At 41.6% G+C, this 21,195-nt stretch overlaps 1 protein-coding gene across 1 annotated transcript in view; it reads left to right on the forward strand.

Moving 5' to 3' along the window:
- Positions 1-21,195, forward strand: part of lrrc7 (leucine rich repeat containing 7) — a 93,971-nt gene extending 72,776 nt beyond the window's left edge. The window contains exons 21-33 of the mRNA XM_085386603.1: positions 211-717; positions 1,431-1,655; positions 1,746-2,001; positions 2,109-2,459; positions 2,721-2,963; positions 4,649-4,861; positions 6,075-6,242; positions 7,909-8,028; positions 8,163-8,373; positions 8,561-8,811; positions 11,174-11,266; positions 14,958-15,032; positions 17,739-21,195. Of these exons, the coding sequence (XP_085242729.1) occupies positions 211-717; positions 1,431-1,655; positions 1,746-2,001; positions 2,109-2,459; positions 2,721-2,963; positions 4,649-4,861; positions 6,075-6,242; positions 7,909-8,028; positions 8,163-8,373; positions 8,561-8,811; positions 11,174-11,266; positions 14,958-15,032; positions 17,739-17,849 (2,824 nt within the window). The 3' untranslated portion in view covers positions 17,850-21,195. The remainder of the gene's footprint in view (positions 1-210; positions 718-1,430; positions 1,656-1,745; positions 2,002-2,108; positions 2,460-2,720; positions 2,964-4,648; positions 4,862-6,074; positions 6,243-7,908; positions 8,029-8,162; positions 8,374-8,560; positions 8,812-11,173; positions 11,267-14,957; positions 15,033-17,738) is intronic.

Genomic DNA, 21,195 nt, shown 5'->3' on the forward strand with positions numbered 1-21,195 from the left:
ACAATAACTAACACAAACATGGTTTCTGGCCTAATGGGTGTGACAGACATCAGAGAGAAAGGGAGAGAAAGTTGATCTGTCCTCTGAGCTCATTGTCTCTGATTGAATGTGCAACACACATCCACGTGGCATGTCGCCTGTTTGCAATTTTGATCTTCTTGGTTTTTCTCCCACAGTATAATCAGTGATTGATATTTTCTGTCTTTGTAGACTTGCCCAGTCATTTCCCAAGCCCATTGACTCCAAGCCCCTGCTGTCTCAGAGAGAAACTCCTCCATCAGGAACCCTGCAGCAACGTGGGGATCGGCGTCCACTTAGTGAGCCTTTTGACTGGGTTGACGCACCTCACTACGACAACACGGGTTTCGATGCAGAGGAGTCTTCTCTGGATCCTCCTTCATCAACCACCAGTCAGGGAAACCCTCCGCTGGGCTCTAAGCCTCGCAGCTCATCAACACACGGCCGCCGCCCCCTCCTTAGGCAAGACCGAATTGTAGGGGTCCCATTGGAATTGGACACCCAGACGCTCCCCTTCCACGGCAACCAACGACCAAACCAGGACAATGACTCGCAATCCTCCGGACATCCTTCCCAGAATCCCTGGCAGAATTGGACCAGGACCCCGAGCCCCCTGGAGGACAGAACCGCTTTTCCTTCCAAGCTGGACCTTACACCTACTTCCAGCCCCAATCCTGATCGCAAGGACATGGATCCAAGGTAAGTGACTGACGGTCATTTACAATTGAAATACATAATTTTATTGGGAAAGCTTAATAATTCCAAGAGTTTGCAGGTCTCAAATCCTGTTTACAGTGCAGTCTTTGGTTTTTTTTTAGTAAATAAACATATCAGAGCTGTTATAACTAAAGCCGTTGATTTGAAAGTTTTACAGCTGTGACTGTTTTTATTTCCACATCAATAAAATAACAAATCAGCTTACTTATCGAATTTCCCAGAGGAACCCACCCGAGGGATTAATAAAGTTCTATCTTATCTTATCTTATCTTATCTTATCTTATCTTATCTTATCTTATCTTATCTTATCTTACTTAACTTAGTTTTGTTGCAATGCAAAAACACCAAAGTGTCACTAAATTGAGATTGTGAAAGCATTTCAGTTTTCATTTCTTAGTTTTATGTTACTATAAAATGTATTTCTGGGGACAGTGCAAGGTCATTTTGATATGCCAAAGAAAGTTAAAAAAAAGCGTTAATTTCTAATAATTGTGAGCTGTAGCCTTAGTCTCAAATTTTGGTGCAGCTGCGTCACAAGAAACTGACCGATGGTGTGGAAGTAATTTGCATTAGTCAAAAAATTCAGTTTCTACTATTGTAACACTCCTCTAATCCAGCTTGTTTCTGTGCTTCATAATTGAAAAACACTTATCCCTATCATCAACTCATAATCCTTGATTATTTCTTCCCCCAAGGCTTCAGCAAAGCACAGTGCCTTTGCCCGGCAGCTGGACATATCACGACAATGAGGGGGAGCAAAACAGGAAGGATCAGCTCAGTGTAGGCGGGGTCAACAAGGTGACCGTGGTGATGAGTAAAAGCTCAGATCGCCTGTCCCCCATGATGAAGGAGACGAGATCCAAGTTTAAGAAGTCACAGAGCATAGACGAGATTGACATTGGCTCCTACAAGGTCTACAGGTAGATATTGTTCTGATTCTTCTTAAAGAAAGCTCAAGCTCGATTGCAGCTACTGAAGTTGATTTCTAATGATGCCACGTTCCTCTGCAGCATTCCCATGGACAGCTATAGTTCATCCATTGAGCAGCAAACTAGTTTGGACCGTCCAGAGCTCCCCGGTTCTATGGAGCAGACCAACATGTCACGGTCACAGTCTGCCCCCATGTTAGATGAGGAGATGGGATACCCCGGACACGGATCTGGCGACCAAAACCAGAGACAGAACCAAAAACCTGCCATCCCACAAAAGGCTTACCACTTTGACCACAACTACAACCCGCAGGTTCGATGGAGTTGTGAACCATTGGTAGCGCTCATATATTACGTTTTTAGACATACACAATAAAACTAAAATAATCTGATTGAAACCAAACAATACAAAGTTAAACAAACAATTCTGTTCTTACCAATCAGGTGACCATGGATCGCCGGGTCCCTCCCCCTTTCCCAAACACACCAGATTATGTCAACCACTCATCGAAGGCTTTGGAGTACCTCAACCAACCAGGGAAGACACTACCCAAAGAGCTAGTGAGCCCTCGGTATCGTGCATATCCACCCTTGGAGATGTTTTCTTTCCCCCAGTCGCCAATCAACCAAGATGGTCCGCCCAGCCAGCAGCAGCAGCCAATCCCAAGTCAGCGCTCCAGACCAGGATTTCTAAGAAGAGCGGACTCACTGGTGAGCTCTACGGAGCTCGCCTTGTTCAGACGGGTTCATGAAGCTCAGCAGGAGGCGCTCCAAGAGTCTCAGTACAGACAACAGGTAAGCACAACAAAACAAGTAATGCTCATATTCCATAAATGGATGTGATTTTCCCTTTCATGTACTTTATTGAAATGTAAAGTAAATCATAGAAATGTGTTTCTTTCAAACACTATTTATTCCCTAAGACCCAAAATTAGTTTTTGTTAAGGCTCTACTTGAAAGTCATCCCCATCCCCATGCATTTATTTGAGGCCAGGATGAAAGCTCATACTTTTGTTTTTTTTAAACTCCCACTCACTTCCCATCTGTGACCCTCAGGTGGATCCCCCTCTTTATGGCCGGGCTGTCTACTCCACTCCCATGGAGCACTCCGCGATGAGTAATATGGCCGACAACCAGAGTCAGATGCTGCACAACAAGAGAAACGGTCGTTATGACGACGACTACCCCACTTACCAGGAGCAGAAGAAGCCCATGATTGGTTATCCAACCAAGAGCCTGACTCAGCGGCGTCCCCTGTCTGCCAGAAGTTACAGCACCGAGACCTACGGAGCATCTCAGGTACACTGTTTGTCTGTGTGTTTATGTTTCTACTTAACTGAGCCCTTTAAAAAGAGGCAGTATTAAAGTGAAAGAGTCATGTTACAGTTATAACATAATGGCTCTAACTAACAGTTATTTTCCTTACAGGCAAATCTGCCAGTTTCTTTTTGTTCACTTAAGTATCACTTGCCTTCTTTAAAGATGCCTTAAAACAATAACAGGGGCAGATCACCATTTTCAAAATCCCATCCTGACATTTTCAAATATCTTGTTTTGTGTGGTCAGCAGTCAAAAGCCACAGTGATTCAGTTACAACACAGAAACACAGCAGAATAATCTGCCCTGCTTTTAATATGCCTGCTTTTATGTCGTCTCTTTGAGGATGCAGAATTATAGCTTTGTTTCACTTCCATTTTCTTATAGGTACTCAGGTTCAGGTTTTTGTAGTAGCGAACTAAGAGGCATAGCACTGGTGTCCTTTGCCTCAGTCATATCTCTGAAGGCGATCCCTCGTCCATAAATAATCCCTTCAGGCTATTCTGGATTTCCCTCAAGTTAGACTTTCCCAAATTAGTCACAGTGAAGTGTCCAGCAGCATACTGATTAGATGTGCAGATCACTTCATCTGGCACCTTTCAACAAGAAGAAGCTGGGCATGGGAATGAACGTAAGGGCTTACATAGAGCACTTGTGGCCGCTGTCTTTTTCCTGCCATCATTAGCCAACACTCAAAACTGAAGGTTGGAAAACACACCAGCTGTTACACAAAGAGCCTCACCTTTAGGCAGCTGGTGTAATGTTTGCATCGCTGTTGTGTTATCTTCGTTCACATGTGCCATGTGACCCAATCACATTGATCGCTATTAGTAATATTTCCAGCTTTGCTAAACAGCAGCAGTATCACTCAGTTGATCAGACCACCTATTGATCCAGACTGAAATATAACAGCTGCCGGTTGGATCACCTTTCAAAGTAATTCCGTCTGTCCATCGATCCACTTATCCACTCACACATGTACACACACATACACCCAAAGACACCTTTAAAGCAGATAGCGATTAGTCTCAGAAGTACTGTGTTTTTAGTGATAATTTCTTATGGGTCATACTGGGACTGGAAGCTGTCCCAGCTGTAATTGGATGAGGGGCAGGGCACACCTTGGATAGGTTGCCAGTCCATCGCAAATCGATGCTAAACTAAGAAAGCAAACAGTGAGACTATTATACATTAAATGTTTTGCATTGAGTTTTGAGTCCTTCCTGCTTTTTAGTACACGTAAAGTAACAATTGACACAAAAACCTATCTGTACACACTCACAGAACTAGTAACATGCTGTAGGGTTGATACTGATTTAAACAACTGACCAACACTGTCTTTCCTTTTGTGATTGCAAGTGGTTGGCAGAATAAAACAGCAGTTTAAGTGTTCTAGTCCTTCTGAGGAACATCCAGTGGTACTAGTCTGTTGTTTATTTAAGTCCTTAAACCACTTTGTGGGAGTGAAACAAGCTGTAAGCATCATAAATAGCATTACATATGTCATTTAATACCTAAAAAACACTAATTTGTTGCCACTTGATAAACTGACACTTGGTCTCCGTCTTGCATTTAGCTTTTTATCCACAAAATGTTCCAATATGAACACTTGTTAATTATGAACCTTGTACATTTTTATGTTTAAATATTAACTCCCTTGTGTTCAGGCACGTCCGGTGTCTGCCCGTCCCACCATGGCCGCCCTGCTAGAGAAGATGCCACCTGACTACACCCTGGCAACCTGCCCCGAGAAGCCACCCGATGACACCATCAAAGTAAGACCTGTTGTACCCCAGAAACCTGAAGACATCACCGCCAAGATGCCTGCCGACTGGAGGCAACAGCTACTCAGGCACATAGAGGCGAAACGACTGGACAGGGTATGTCAGTGCAGTGCACACACACGTAAGAGAGAAACACGCGTACACATAGAAAGCATTCGGAAGCCCTCCCTGTGTGTATTTGTGCAAGTCTGTGTTGTAAGGTTAACCAGATTCATGTCTGGCTTCATGTGTTTCCACTTCACACCGTCACTCTGTCAGCCTGACCGACCACAAACTCACTACGACAGACAGCGCAGTAAATTCTGTATTGTGATAAATATTTTGATCTTTTGTCGTGTCCTCAAATCGTCTTTCTTTTTGTGAACAAATAAAAGTCAGCAGGATCGTCTCCATATTAGGATTTTAATGGCGCTGAAAAAAAACTGTATTTTCACCTTTTTGTTTGTTTTGCACAATCACATGTTAAGGATCGTGCAATAGTATCACTGCAAAGGAGTAACATTTAGGAAAATACTTTCGTGACAGCTCAGTTATACTTTAGATTGATAAATAAAAAGCTACAGACTTGAAGTGCAGCTTAAACTGTCTAAAGGCAAAGTAATCCAATCAAATTCTCACATTTTGAGCACTGAGGATGGATTGAGCTGTTGAATGGTGTTTTCTGGATTTCTATCTTTCTTTGGCCTCCAGTTTTATACTTACCTGCAAACATGAGAGTGCTATCAGTCCTTTCATCTAACTCCCAGCAAGAAAGCGAATGAGCCTATTTTTGAAAATGTCAAACTAATTACTGAGAAGCAGTACCTCAGCAGACAGGACAATCAGACATGCTAGGGAGGAGGTCTGGAGCGTGCAGTTATGAAAAAAAGATAAAAACCTGCAGAATCTAAACAATATGATCCACCAAACCCATCACACGGTGCCTGATGCATCATCAAAAATGAAGTCTTTTGGTTATAGGTTTGGTTTAATTGTTTGTCAGATATGTTACGCGACAGCTAATCTAAAAGCCTTACATACAAATGTTGGAATGAACTGATCCACCTGTTGTTGCCTGTATGACGCACTGTTCTGTGTGTATTGACCGATCACTAGCTAACATTTCTCTGTGCTTTCAGCAGCTCTGCACTCTTGTTGTTGTTGCTGTTGTTGTATCTGTTATTATCAGTGTTATTGTTGTTTGTTTGTTTGTGGAGCTCACAGTGTGTTGTCGCCATGCTACAGCCCGCTGTGTTGGCTCCGCCCCTTCCTCCTCCTCCCCCCCTCCCCACATTCACCCATGTCGTGTGATGTTGTCTTCTCCAATCAGAGTGGTGTCCTAAAGCACAACACGCTCACGCTGGGCATGCTCTGTCAGGGCGGGGGTCACGGCCAGGGGCGCAGCAGCACTTTGAACTTTAACCTTTACAATAACACTAAGCATGAGCCCTCTGCTGGCCGCTGGCTGCCACTACCTCCACCTCCGTCTGCTAACGCTGTGAGTATCCCTCCAAGAACAATGTTACTGATGCTTACAGTATATGATTAAAGACAACTTCAGCTACTCCCTCTTTACATTCTCGCTGCTAATACAAACTATTATTTAAACAAAACAATGACCATGCAATCTATTTTAGTCACTGTTATATGTTCCCTGTCTACAACCCAACAATAAGAATTGGAGAAAGCCATTAAAATCCCGTGGGTTTTTTTGTTTTTTTTCTCAGCATGACTTGAAATCATTCAGTGCCCAGTGTGGCAGCCTGGTGGTGGCTTGTTTTAAAGGATTTAAAACTTGAAATATGTCACTTACCATAACAACAAACAGAAACTTGTTTTTCCTTTCTTGCAGCAGTCACAGTCTGTCTGTCAAATTTTGTCTGACACATGTTAGGCATTCCTCATTTACAGCGTTTTCAATCATCTTAGGCCAGCTTAGCTGTTACCAGCTTTTAATATCGCTGTCATTTCTCCACGAAGTGGCACTAAACTCTGGAAAACAAACAGATTACTACTCAGGTTATTTTTCCAGGGATAAACCAATATATTGTTTCAATATCACATCAGCCTTATGAAGCTGACATCTTCTGAATGTAGTGCCCATTGATTTTCTGATAATCATTAATTATCGGTTTTGGACGGGTTTAGAGGCCCAGAGGAAGGGCAGAATGACTTTAACCCTCTAAGGTCTGACTCATGAGTGCTAGGTGATAGCCTAGCACTCATGAGTCTATATTTACTCTATATTTTGGAGACAGATAGAATTGACTCTTTTTAAAAAAATTTAAAAAAGGGGGGGGGGGGGGGCTATAGTTAGGGTTGGAGCCATCGCTGATGATGTCTTAGAAGGTGAAAACAAGTACTTTTTTTAAAGACACATTCTTTGTTTCTTTGCAACAGCAAAAAAAACCCAATATAAACTATAAACATCAGTATCTGAAATGGCAATAGACCAAATTGCTATTTCAAACTTTTTAAAGTTTCAGTCGCTATTTCTGTGAATATCTCAGTGGTTTGATGTGGGCACGGCTCATTTAGGCTTCAGTCACACAGGCCTGGGGACCAGATGGTGACAATCTAGCAACCACCAGTTGGTCACTAAGAAAAACTGTGTATTCTGCAGTCACTTCTCGAGTATTTGTAGGAGGTTGCTGCCAGTCACTGGTTGAAATAGGTTGCAGGTTGCCATCGTTTGCCAGCAGTTTATATGGAAGATGGTGATTTGTCTGCAAAAGTAGTACAACTGGGGAAAAGTGCTACACAAAATGGAAATGGAGTCTAAGTAAAATTAACGCCTGTTGAAATGTGTTACTTTTATTTTGAAGGGCATTTTACTTAGACTCCATTGGCATTTTGTGTTACAATTTTTCAAGGTTTTTTCTGAAAAACTCCTCTCATTTAAGCGGGTTTTTAGGGGGGCTTTTGGTTTGGGAAAAAGGGGGAATCATAAAAACAATCTGTTCACGTTGAGCACGATATCACAGGTTTTATCACCGCCTAACATGACTTCATCTCGAAGGAGAAAAATCTGTTCCAGCTCTGTTCATTCTTCCAACTGAATCTCAGATGAGCTGTCTGAAACTCCAGGAGATAATAGGAAGACATGACTGGGGTAGCTAGAGTTTAATGTTCATTGTCAGTAATGACCACTTTGTCTCTTTCAGACCCCGTCTCAGCAGGGTGGCGTGCTGGACAATGACCAGGAGGGGGTGTCAGGAAGCAACCAGTGGGCTCCCTATTCACTAGGCAGGAGGGACGTCCCACCTGACAACCTGTTAAAAAAGGTGAGACCTGTTCACATCTCAGTGAAGCATCTCATCTCTGTTTTTATGCTGAGCATCTTCTCAGTGATAAAGATAACTATTTGTGCAATTACTCTTAATCACACGTTACATGTATTCCCGCTCTCCTTCCACAGAGCGCCCATTCCCATAACCCTTCCCATCAATCACACAACACCATGATCGTCACTTCCTCTTCCTCCTCCTCGGCCACTACACCTCATCGTGTGGTGGGTCAGCAGGGCTACGATGGGATGATGAACAAAGGAGGCCAATACAACCAAGGGATGCAGCTGTCAGTGGTTCCGTCTGGGGGGCCGGGACAGTACCAAGGCAACATGTCCCAGGGTATTGGCAATAAAATCATTTTATTTCTATTTATAAATGTTCACAAGGAGACTTTTTTAAGCAAGAATGTAGAAATCTTGATTAGCAGCAGTAATCCATGGGCCTCACATTAACAGCATGTACACATATCTATTTTAGAAGCTTTGTTTTAGAGTTAGATGCTACCAGCCTGTTTTTCTCCATACAGCCCCTGGACAGGCCTACCCCAGCGGTGGTCTGCCTATGGCCCTGTCCCAATCCGGAAACCAACCCCAGTACAACCCCCATACCTCTCACACCTCCCATCAGCCCGCTACCAATCCTCAGTACCATGTCAACCAGGGCATGGGCCATAGCAACCAGGTCGTTATGACCACCCACACCAACCCACGGCCTCAGAGCGCTCGCTGCCTGTTGCAGACTAAAGGCCAGAAGAGCACGGATGGTTTTCAGGAGCAGGTATCTGTCTGTCTGTTCATGTGTCTGCCTGCACCAACCACACCAAAAGCAATATTGGAGGTCTTTTCAAAAATGGGCTCTTCTAATATTACTATATACAGTATTACTTATACTACTATTACGTATGCAGTATAGGGGAAGGGATATTTCCGTAGCAGTAAATGTGAATGCTTTGATGGAATAAATATGCTCCTGCATGTAGGGTTACCTCTCAGTAACTAATTTCAGCTTTGTTTAGCTCTATCTTTACTGGAAAAATAGTTCCCCTCAATCTCCATGATCCGCTGTTTGGTAACTAACCCGCAAACTAATCTCTCATAGAGTGATTAGTGCTTGTTTACATCAGTTTCATTAATAGGAGGACACGGAGGGTTCAGATTAGATGCTCAGTTTCGCAAGGAGAATTTATTGATACCAGATATAACCATAGTTACCGGAGTTACATTTTCACAGTAGCACTCACTCTGTTAATAAAAAGAAAGCTAGACTTTGCCCCTGTGGCATCACACAGTGGTTTTTTGGAGTTCTGTGTTGAAGCTTGACGATTACGGCGCCATCCTTCGCCACCTTTCTTTGGATGAAACCAAAAGGGTGGAACACTAACTTATCAGCTAACACTAGTTAGTGTTCTCTCACAGACTAGCTAGGTTTATTCAAAGATTTGATGTGTATATCATACAAATACCTACTAGTGGCTGCTAGTTTGTGCTAATTACAATTAAAAACAAGATGCTGAAATATTAATTTACAGATTTACAGACTTGGATGGGCTGACCAGAACCAAAAACCAAGTCTAGATGTGTAGCTTTTGACAGGCTGTAAACATGTTTTTTTTTTCTGATATAAACTAGGCCAACATTGGAATCCATGGGGAATTTACTCACTTTTGGAGCCAGCCTCAACTGGCCATTTGGGAAATTGCAATTTTCCCGCCCGTACAAGATTAACTTTTACAGTTTTTTCTGATTGCTTAAGCACATGTTATGTAACTATTGGCTAATTTAGCAAAACTCTACACACAAATAAAACAACCTGTCACCCAATTATCCAAACATTTTAGTTCTCTTGCAAAAGCAAACACAGCTAGATTAACTCTTCACACCTTTGTAAAAATGGTGTTTCCGTATCAAACAGTACACACAAGCCATCATCTACTAAGCACACAATGCGCCAACTGCACACCGATGGTATGAATGCAAAACACATCTGGCGTTTGCCTTCCCTGTGCACAAGGTAGGCTATGTCAGTTTGAGCTCATACTTCTGTCATAGATCCATAAGCATGGAGGGATCCAAACTTCAAGTACTGGTGTTTAGTCAAACACATCAAAACAAACACAAGTGTTTATTTCCAAGTATAGGATTATTTGCAATCGCCATAATGACTATATGGGTTACGTGGTCTGCAGTGAACATGCTTCCTCTGCCCCCTCCTCGTCTTCCTCTTGCTCCTCCTTGTCCTTGTCGTCCTCTTCATCCTACTTCTTCACCTCCACGTCCTCTTCCTCGGCCTCCTCTACTTCTCACTCTTTCTGCTCCCACCATTGTACTCCACACACACAGCTTACCTGTATTATAGTGCTTAGGCTGATTGCAAAGTGAACGAATTATCTAAGAAAGTTTTCACATGTGAAAGTGTGCCAGACAGTTGGCAAATTAGTGTTAATGATAGCCATACATGTGTATACTTTTGCTAGGAGTGTGTTGGAAATTTGGAAATTGAGTGTTGTGCAGTGAATTGTGCCTACAGTCTTGCAAAGTGTGTGTTACAAAATTGCAAACTGAGTGCAAAGCAGTTTTTGTGCTTTTAGTTTTGCACACTCAGTGAGTGGTTTTGCTATACGTCTGACTAGTTTTAGAAATTGTGCTACAGGAATCACAGTTAGTGTTTAGGCATTCGGTAAAAACTGTAAACTGCAGACCTTGCTTTGCTCTTGGATTAGACCAATACAAGGCAGCAGTCAACTAAAGGGGGAAATCTTGAGATATCTCATGCTTCTAAATGCAATTTTAGCCACTTGACTGCAACAGCCTGGGCTGAAACATTTTAAAAAGTGACAGAGATGGGATTAAATTAGATTAGACATTTCAAAGCATGAGATTAGAGTGCCAGTTGAGGTGGGAACCTGAAGATCTAAACAAAAAGCAAAGATCTCAGTGCCTCAGCTGTTGCTCCATAAAAGACCTCCAATACAGCATAGGTGCCAAAACATATTGCCCGTCACACACGAGCGCACTTCCACATGTTGTCTGGTCACTGTCTGTCTGTGCGGTGATTTTTCACAACTTTGTATTTCACTTTCAGTTGTTGTCTTGTCTTTTCTTTTCTTTTCTTCCTGTATCTCTCCCTCCTCTCTCTGTAGCTGTGCGTGAGAATAGAGAAGAACCCTGGTCTCGGTTTCAGTATCTCTGGTGGCATCAGTGGCCAGGGGAACCCCTTCAAACCCTCCGACATGGTACGACCTGACCCGGCCTGCCAGCCAATCGCAGCCTCCCCGGTTTTACCTCAGAGTTGCCATGGAAACTGCTGCTTGTTACTGCAGTGTTTTCTTTCTCTGTCTGTTTGTCTGTCTGTGGGGCAACCGCTTAACGTGGTTAGCTGTGGGTGTGTTTGAGTGCATAATGTTACATGTAGGGCTGTGCTATTAATTTGGTAAAGAAACACTAAGGTGTGATTGGGGGTGTTTCCAAAACTAAATCTGAGCATTGTTAGACTCACTAGTGATTATGATACTTGAGTCTGACATACTTTAATTTTAGGGTTGTTTTGATGTGATCTAAATACCTGCACAGCATCCAGGGCAAAGCTCCTTGTTTGGTTGGTCAGCAAACTTTAAACAGCTATGTCCACATGCATGCAAATATAAGATAAGCCAAACTCTCTTATCATTCCTACTTCTGAGTCTGACAGTGTCTGTCAGTGTATGCCAGGACAGAGAGCCTGTTGGGGTTGCAGCTCCCCAAGGCCTGCTGCACATGGCAGTCTGTCCTAGAAACACACTGCTGCAGTCAGTCTAAAGGAGCGATGCTGCTCGTGGTGCTCTGACTGCTATTTTGGGAAAGCTGCTCAGTTCTGGGACACCGTGGGTGATTTCAGATGTTCACCACTTTGATCTAAGGACAGGGTTATATGACAGATTTTGACTGACTGTTATTCTGAGCAACAGAGGAGACGACTGCCCTATAAATAGAAAGCACACAGAAAGAGTGCTTTCCATTGCACCCTTGCAACAAACGGGGAAGTTTCTTCCGAGTCGGGAGTAGACTGATTATGTGGAAACTGTCAGTTCATCATTTTAGTTTTTGAAGCAGACAACTGGTGAAACAGTTGCTGACTCGTGCAGTTATTTTAATCCTCCCTCCTCTGCTTGTATCCATAGGTCTTGCACTAGCTGCAGTTTGTACATTATTAATGCCGCGTTACACGGGCAGAAAATGGAGTCAATGCAGATGAACATTTTGTCAGAGGAATACGAGATAAGGTTACGTTATCTATCCAGTTAGTGTGGAGCAGTGGGCATTGTGGAACACTTGGTGACGTTTCACTTTAGAACCGAACGCTTGCTTTTACCATACATACTGTGGCGTCCGGCGAATGGCGAAAGTGGACGTGTCAGTCAGTCACTGCTCATCTGCTGGATATTCGCAGTGATTCCCACTGAGTCGTCAGCATGTATGGTTCAAAGGAAATGTTCTAAAGTGAAATATTGATTTAGATGTCCCCTGTGTCATGTTATATAGACTGTATGTCTGCTTTATCTAACTAACCCACAGGGTCACATGGAGGGAGCAGATGGAGGATATTTGTCTGCTGTCAAAGTTACAGTGCCGGGATACAACCGCAACTGTTACAAGCATCCTCCTCTGAATCCTTGTTCTCGCTGTTGTTTCATTCACACGTGAGAGGCATCAAGCGGAAGCCATTAACGGGTGCTTTGGAGTTTTATCAGCGGTAGTCACCTCGGGCGTCAATTTGTCACCAAATTCAACTCAAACTAGAAGCAGATGCCTTTGATTATTCTTTGAATCTCTTTTCTGGCCTATTCGTGAGAGTGTATCTGTTTGTCGTCTGATGTGTTTGCAGCTAATTTTGGTTAAAGCCAGTGTTAGCTTTCAGATGAACTCAAGGTGAAAGAGTTAACAAGGGCTGTATGTTTGAAAACAGCTTGACTACTAAATTATACATCTGTGGTTTTGGATCCCCAGAGCCTACTACAGCTGTGGCTATTCCACAGGGCTGTGGCTCCCCCTGGTGGACAGCTTGTTATTTGCACTCATGCTTTGATGGGTCTGGGACATGCCCACATGTCCAGGTGAATCACAGATGGTACAGTAGGAAATTGGTATCAAAACCACCAAATATAACACAACTATACAAAATAATTAAATCTATATTTGCTTTTAACTCTTTACCTAACAGAAAAAAATACCTTCTTTAAAAATGTAGCTTTATCTGTCTCTGTTTTTTGCAGAGAAACAGAATAATCTCCAGGCTAGATCTCCAAATAATTGAAAGTTTACAAAATATACCTCTTTAAGTACCGCTCTCATGTACCTGATGATAAATTTTTTCCTCTTTCAAAAATCTATCAGAAGTCATCAACAGGTGTCTAAAAAGAAGCAATGATGATAATAGCCTCGATGTTGGACTTACAGGACTCACTGAGGCCCTCTAAGCCACTGGGCCAGTTTTACGTCTGCCTAATTAGGACTCGGCAAGCAGAGACAGGGAATTAGTTCATGTATCGACCGGATTGGGATCTGGGCTTTGATCTTTGAGCTTCTCAGGGTCGGTTTAAGAACAGAAGACTGAAGGTTTTAAGGATCAGAACACGGATTTTATTATGTTTTCTTTTTGTTAAATCTGGGTCAGGAACATTTGAAAATCCAATTTTCTGTCCCTTCTGTTGTTAGATGTACTGTTGTTGCGCACTGAGCTGCTGAGATACAAACACATGTTACATGTTTAAAGGAAAAGTCTAAAATCCCCGTGTGAAACATTACTAATATTGTTCCCGATTGTGTAGAAGTTTTTTTTGGAGATGGAAGGATTTTGCAAGATGCTGCAGCTCTGTGTGCAACTGCTCTGTTGTGTGTAAATGTTTAATTGGTGTGACTAATGCTACACAGTTTTAGCCCCTACTAAACTTTTTTGTAAAGTACAGTGAGCTTCATATTAGATCAGAAAGGCCACGCTGTCGTACCCGTTCGAGGTGCCGACGCCGTAAAGAATGGACACAAATAACGGCGTCGTACACAGCATTTTGCAGGCAAAATGAAACCAGTTTGTATCCTGGTGAAGAAATTATTTTATCTGTATATGCATGCATGAGGCTCACTGTATACTAAATGTCACTGTTTTCACGTGGAGTCACTGAACTAACCCTTCCCCTGTGGAATTGTTTAACATGCAATATATGTGTTTGTTCTTGCATTCTCTCTCACAGACTGTAGTATGTAGGTGCTGCTGCACTCTCACTACTACACGTCCTATTTGTCACCTCTCTATGGCAAATATATCCGTGTGTTCAACACAACCTGTTGAACCGTGTTGAGTCGATACAGGTGCATTGTCCTACACTTTCTGTGTCCAAAAACATCTTTCAGCTCTCGGTGAAAAGATGTTGGTGTTTTTACAATCTCTGCCTTGGGTTATTGAGGGAAAATATGGGGGATGAATTTTTCTTCTGCCCTGCCCGCGACCTACTTCCTTCCCATAGTGAGAAACCCATCCCACGTCTACTCTTCTTCCCATAATCTTTAAATATTTACTGTATATATTTATATATTTATATATATGCCAAGTCTATATTGTTAAAAAGAGCTGCTAAATTTTTTTTGTCTCTTCGGGAGGGCTTTATCACCCAGTGTTTGTAAATTTTAAGAGAGCCGCTAATCTGAAGGAAACACAAGCACCTTACAACATAACAGTTTCAGTGTCAAAATATGTATGCAGTATTTGCATGCCTCTCCAAATTGTGAACAAAGAGAATGCTTTGATGAACTGGCCATATATTTAAAAGTGATTTATTTATTTATTTATTTATTTATTGGGAGGGTTGGATATTGAGTTGAGAATGAGAAGGCAAAGATTCTAAACCATCGTGTCCCTGTGTTGTCCTAACGGTGTATCATTTTGACTTATAGGGTATCTTTGTTACTAGGGTACAGCATGACGGGCCTGCCGCCTCCGCCCTGCAGCCCGGAGACAAGATACTGCAGGTAACACCCGCTCACTCGCCATCACATAGACATCACAAACATCCACATCTTGTCCCTTCCATTCCCAGCCCCACCCTTTTTTCTTATTAAACTGTGAGGTGAAAAGCAAGGGTGTAGTCATCCTACTGAATCTTTATGTTAACTGTAGAGTGTGTGTGTGTGTGTGTGTGTGTGTGTGTGTGTGTGTGTGTGTGTGTGTGTAAGGCTTTCCTGCTAAATATTCTACCTGTATGTGTGTGTGTGCGTGCGTGCCACCTCAAAATATCAAGCACCACCCCCCACATACACCCGTGCGCCTTTGAGTCAAAGATCACAGTCAGATTTAAGTAGCTTTTAGCAATGTGTCATTTGTTATTCATTGCTGTAATGACAATGGGAAAAGCTGAAATTGCAGTAAAAGTTACAAATGGAGCACATGTAATCTCATAAAAACAGCTGAACTGACTTCTAATCTACTCGGATAAACAAAACTGACAGGCACCTGAACCTGTCACTGGAGATCATCCTAAAGCAAATTACAAAGAGCATTTAAATCCCATAAAATGTAAAACAGTTGAACTGGACATCTTATACACAGGATAAAGGTAGGGTAATTGCAGATATACAGGTTCGCCATTGTAGTTTTTCAAGCGTGGGAAATAAATAAAATGGCACAGGAGATTTTTACAAATGGAAAAAAAAACCCTCTTTTTGCTTTAAATAGCTATTGGTTGGTATTTCCTACAAAGGTGCAGTGTTAGTTTTGTTCACTTGTGAAATGCCATCAGAGCACAGAATGTTGGGAGGAGGGTATTGAATCACACAAATGTGATCTACTAAGACGTACAGCTTAGTTTTCTGCAAATTGCACTGAATTTAGCACCAAAAGGAAGCATGTCAATTTTGGACCCTGTGTGGCTGTGATAGTTGCTGTTAGAAGTGTTAATTTGTTTAATGGGAAGAGGAGAGGTTATCAGAACAAGTGTGTAATTTGCGTAGGCGCACGGTTTAAAGCTTTGACTTTGTCCTGCAGCTCTTCACTGAGTCCTCACCGTGAATGTTTAATATTTCTGGTCCTCACTGAAACTGGTGTTTTAATGAAACAGAGCAGAATTGAAATGAGCCAAACTTAATGTGTAGGGAGAATCCCAGTATGAGGGGTATGCACACTTTTTAAAGGCTGTGAAGTTAGTTTTTCCAGTGAACACTGTTTCTTTTGTTAGTCCCATTTCTACAGAGAGGTTGATATACAATTAAAGTGTGTTGGGTGTCTGCTCTTCCAGCAGTTTGACTGCAATGAACTATTTTTTCTTTTTTTTACTGATCTGTGGTTTTACATCCATTACCAACCAAATTTAAAGGGCTGTCAAAATACAGCTACTGGAGCTCAAACAGATCTGAAGTGTGTTAGATTAATGTCTCAGTGCAACCTTGCAGTAAAAAGCACCTTGAGGCAACCGTTGTTGTGGTTTGTTGCTATATAAATAAAATTTAATTCAATTGAGTATCTTCAGCCTCACACAGAAAAAGAAGTAATGCACACATTTGCGAATGCGATAAACAGCGACTTCATTAACACGCGGATGGGTCAGGATCTGATGATAAATAATCTTTGTGCTCTACTACACATTGTAAAGGTCAGCTTCCTGCATGTTCGCTGGATGAATTCTGCTTTACATTATGTGGTCTGCAACCCAGACGACCCAGAGAATGCCCGTCCTTATAGTTTCCTCCCGTATAATTTTAATTTTAATCCTTACATAACGCCCAGTGAAGCAGTGAAAACTCACTGTTTGACCACAGTTATTTACTGAACTCCAGAAGCAGGATGTCAGAAAAAGCCTGAATATCAGGTACAATATAAGTGGCTTGTGATGATTTCTAATTAAGTCAATAAACGTCCATGTTTTAGGACTAGCGACCACTTGAATAAACAATTTCAATGATCAGTAGAAATCCATGGGTTACGTCTTCACATTATTAGAAAGCTGTTCTTAATATAAAATAGCTTCAGCCGAGGCCTTAGATTTGAAAGTAGCTGAACACTGCAGCTAGGTTATTTTTTTAAAATGTATTTTTACCCATGAACACAATCTAACATGGTTTCATTTGAAGTAAATATGAGTAAAACGATGTAAGTACGCAAGTACAAGTTATTTGGATTGATGTGCCTCGCAGCAATGTTTTCCCCATCAGCCAAATAATAATTGAACATCCGCCTCCCATGTAAAGCAGTCCAATTGAATCAATAAACAGTAAACAGCAACAGTAGAAATCGCACTCTCGCACCACGCTACACGCATTTTATTGAGATGGATTGAGGTCAAAATAAGACGTCAGTGCTTTACGGTAATAGCTCAGCCTCCCTCACCCCCCATGTGCCATTCCTTTCATGTTTCCCTCTCTCCTCCCCCTTCATCTTCTTTCCACAGACTTACAGTGTAGCTGGATGAATTCATGTGAAAGCCCTTTTTTGTCTTTACCCCTTCTCTCTCTCTCTCTTTCTCTCTCTCTACAGCATGACTGTGTAGCTCCTCCTCTTCTCTCTCTTTTTCCCAACAGTGATGTGTTACTGAGATAATGATGGCAGTGACCCTCCATCCTTCCACAAAACACTCACACATAGACATGTGTATGGGAAACTTAAACGAGCCGCAGCACATATACCTCTATACACACGTGCACCCACACACATGCTGTTGACTGTGCTGCGTGTTTGCCTTGCAGGCTAATGGACATAGTTTTTTACACATGGAGCACGAGACAGCCGTCTCTCTGCTGAAGAGTTTCCCGCGGACGGTGGACTTGATGGTTCTGAGAGACAGCAGCACGCGCTAAAATAGTTTTTAAAAACAAACAAAACAAATACAGCAACGCTTCTCTGCTCTGCTCATCACCATCCCACGCCATCCCACCTGCCCTCCTCTGGAGGTTTATGGAACTGAAAATTGAGCCACATTTCCCCCCCCTTTTTTTGTTGTTTTTTTAAAACATTTTTAAGGGAACAGTCAGACATTTATTTGCCTATTGCTGGACCAAAGGCAAATACCAGTGCCAAATGTACCATAGGAAACATATCGGCTCTTCTGTCTACCGGCGGTCAGCGATCTGATCTGATCGACGGCTGGACGGACCGCAAGAGGACTATACACTTTAAAGTTCCTACAGGGCTGCTGCAGTTTGGATTTTGTGGTTGGTTTGTGATTTAAGCTGCCATCTGAGCGGTCAGTCTGAGTAGTTTTTGTCGGTTAGTTAGATTTTGGGATATTTTTCTTTCTTTTCTCCACTGCCGTCCATTGTGAATTTAAAGTATTTTGTTTGGTGTAGCACATGGTTCGCTTTCCTTGTTCTTCACAGCTTTATTGTTTCTTTCGCATCTTCCGTCTTTTTCCCCACTTTTCAGTCCTTTTTCTATCACCGTCTTTGATTTTCATACTCCTCCGATATATTTTTTGTTCTGTTCTGCAGGTTATTGCCTCCACTGTACAGAAATTGAAACTTAAGACTCTGCCTTGTGTACATACATAGAGATTCAGCTTGTTAGAACTCTCCTTGGGGCCTGAGCAGACAGCTCTTAAAAGTTTATGATTCTTATGATTATTGTTGATAAACTATATTCTCAATTCCCTCCTGTGGAAATACAGGGGTCGTTTCTTCAAATGGTTTTCTAAAGAGTATATCACCGTTTTATCTGTATAGAAAACACTTTTCATAGTTCATCACTGCTACTTGTTTTTTTTTTTCTTTTCTCTTAAAAAAAGCTGTTGCTTGCACAGCTGTGCTGAAAGGAGCTAAAGCAATATTTCTGAGGCTCGGCCCATTGAGCTTTTCAGCAGAGCCTTACTTGTCCTGCAGTGCCATCTATTGAGCAAGTCATGCTAATGTTTACACACACTGCCATGCACATAAACTAACAGGCAAATACACACATAAAATTACACATATCTATTCTCTGCAATGTTGCATAATGCATCCCTCATTTTAGAATATCATTTCCATTATAAAACTGGTCCATTAATATTAACGGTGCCATCTTTTTAAAGTCCTTTCTTATGTTGTGCAGTGATGTCACATCCCTTTTGATGTGTTTATAAAGTCACAGCATGCTTTTACATCACTGGACACTGACAGATGTCCAGAAGCCAACAGAAAATGGCTGTCTCTACTCTCTAGAAGACTCTAGACGTATTAAAGCACTAAGTGCTGCTTGTTGATCTGTGCCATATGCAGCCTCCTCGGCTGTATTTACAACAATATCAGAGCTTTACCTCTTTGTGGCCCAGCACACACTAAAATCAAAAACGTGGCTTCAATGAGCCGGTAAGCTGTTCTATAGTCGTTGACCCGGCTTCAGCATCTCCTCTGCTGAAGTCTCCTGACCTTCGGCCTTCCTGTGGAAAGCAGTGTGAGACACTAATGCCCCTACAAGCATCTGCAAGGTTTCATTTTAGGAGGATAAATCAGATATCGTCTCTTTTTTTGACAATCGGGGAAACATCTGATTTGTGTCACATGTGCTTTCGGTTACACATGAATTGTAAAAGGTGGTGCTGATTGATACTCGGCATACACGGAAGGCTTGCTGAATTTGCTGGTAAATGCTCAAACTATTTAAAAGAGCAGGGAAAATGAAAGTTACGGTGGACCTGATGGGTCAACAGTACTGCAATTTAAGAAAACATCTGCAAACAGAAATATGCTACAAAAGGTCACGAAAGAAAAAATCTTGGAAGAACACAATGGAAGTGTATTAGGGGAGATAATAATGTGACAGAACCAAAACATGCGAAGGGTTGCACCGACACACGCTTAAACGAAGTGGAGGATTCTTGTGAGGGGAAAACAAATGCAAGGTACTGTGTGTTTAAATCGCATAATAACATAAATATATGTTTGCTATTAGCCGATCACTGTTAGCTTCTCACGTCGGCAGCTGTTCCGTCATGCTATTGTGTCCCCAAAACACTTCCGTTGTGTTTTGTGAGGGTTTTTTTGTTTTTTTGTTTGATTTTTAGCTTTTGCAGCCTTATTCCATTTGCCAAAGTTTCCTAAAATTGCAGTGCATTTGACCTCTCAGGGCCACCGTAGCAATAGACTCTATGTAAAAAAGCAAAAAGAGGGAAAAAAACAAAACACCAAAACAGAGATTGAAAGCCTTTGCTCTGTAGTCTGACTTTTATAGTCACGCTTGAGAAGATATACTGACTAAAATACAGAGTCTCTTTTTGTCTTTATGTAAATGCACCATGGGTCTTGAAGGCATTTCATGGCAGTGAGTTTTGTTCTGTTCTGCATAACATCTGATGTTTCATCCGGAGCGAACCATCCTTCACTGTCCTTTTGATTTCACTTGACAGGTACCCTTTTTGTGCCAACTCTCCAAATACGATTTCCATCACTTTGTCAATAGGAGACACAACACGGCACAGTTTAATCATGTGGTTAGGAGATTTAACCACAGGTACCTACCCCGACCCTATTCAGAGTTTGAAATATCAAAGATATTGTGATGAGAACAGAGTAAAAGGTTTGATAATATAATTATTTTTTACTACATGTTTCAGGTAATTCTTTCTAAATATATTGATATACCTTAGCTTTGCTCAAAAATTGTGATATTTTATAATGACACTTATAACAAAGTTATGGATGGAAGTACGCACAGTATGACTTGGAGACCTACACATGTACTATCCAAAACTGTATAAAATGTATTTCTACTGTAATTGTGAATTTGTGTTATACAAATATATATTATATATATGTATATGACTATTTAAAAAAAATTCAGTCATTTTCTATGTGTTTAAACTGCTAAAAGAGCTGAACAAATGAGGGCGGTGTCACTGTACATAGCTGTGAATGAAATCCAATTTAAAAATGACTCATATTGATTGTGAATGTACTCATGCTTTCTGCAGTACCTACACCTACCCAACTTGAATGCTGCTTCTTCTGTTGTGTGACAAAAAGTACTTTGACCTCCGAAGAGAGAAACGCTGTCGAGTTTATAAGTTGGACAAATTTTAGTGACGATTTAACAGAAACTATTTATTTCTTTATTTATTTGCACATGCAAGTTGAAATCCTTCCAGTTTTAAGTTTGAGTATTAATGCGGAGAAATGTAATTGCCGAAGTATATATAATATATATCATGTGTTTAGAATGCATTTTGCAGACGCT

The sequence above is a fragment of the Rhamphochromis longiceps genome, linkage group LG17 (assembly GCF_057381845.1).
Source record: "Rhamphochromis longiceps isolate RC_006_pf linkage group LG17, R_longiceps_female_GT1.1, whole genome shotgun sequence".
Classification (NCBI taxonomy): domain Eukaryota; kingdom Metazoa; phylum Chordata; class Actinopteri; order Cichliformes; family Cichlidae; genus Rhamphochromis; species Rhamphochromis longiceps.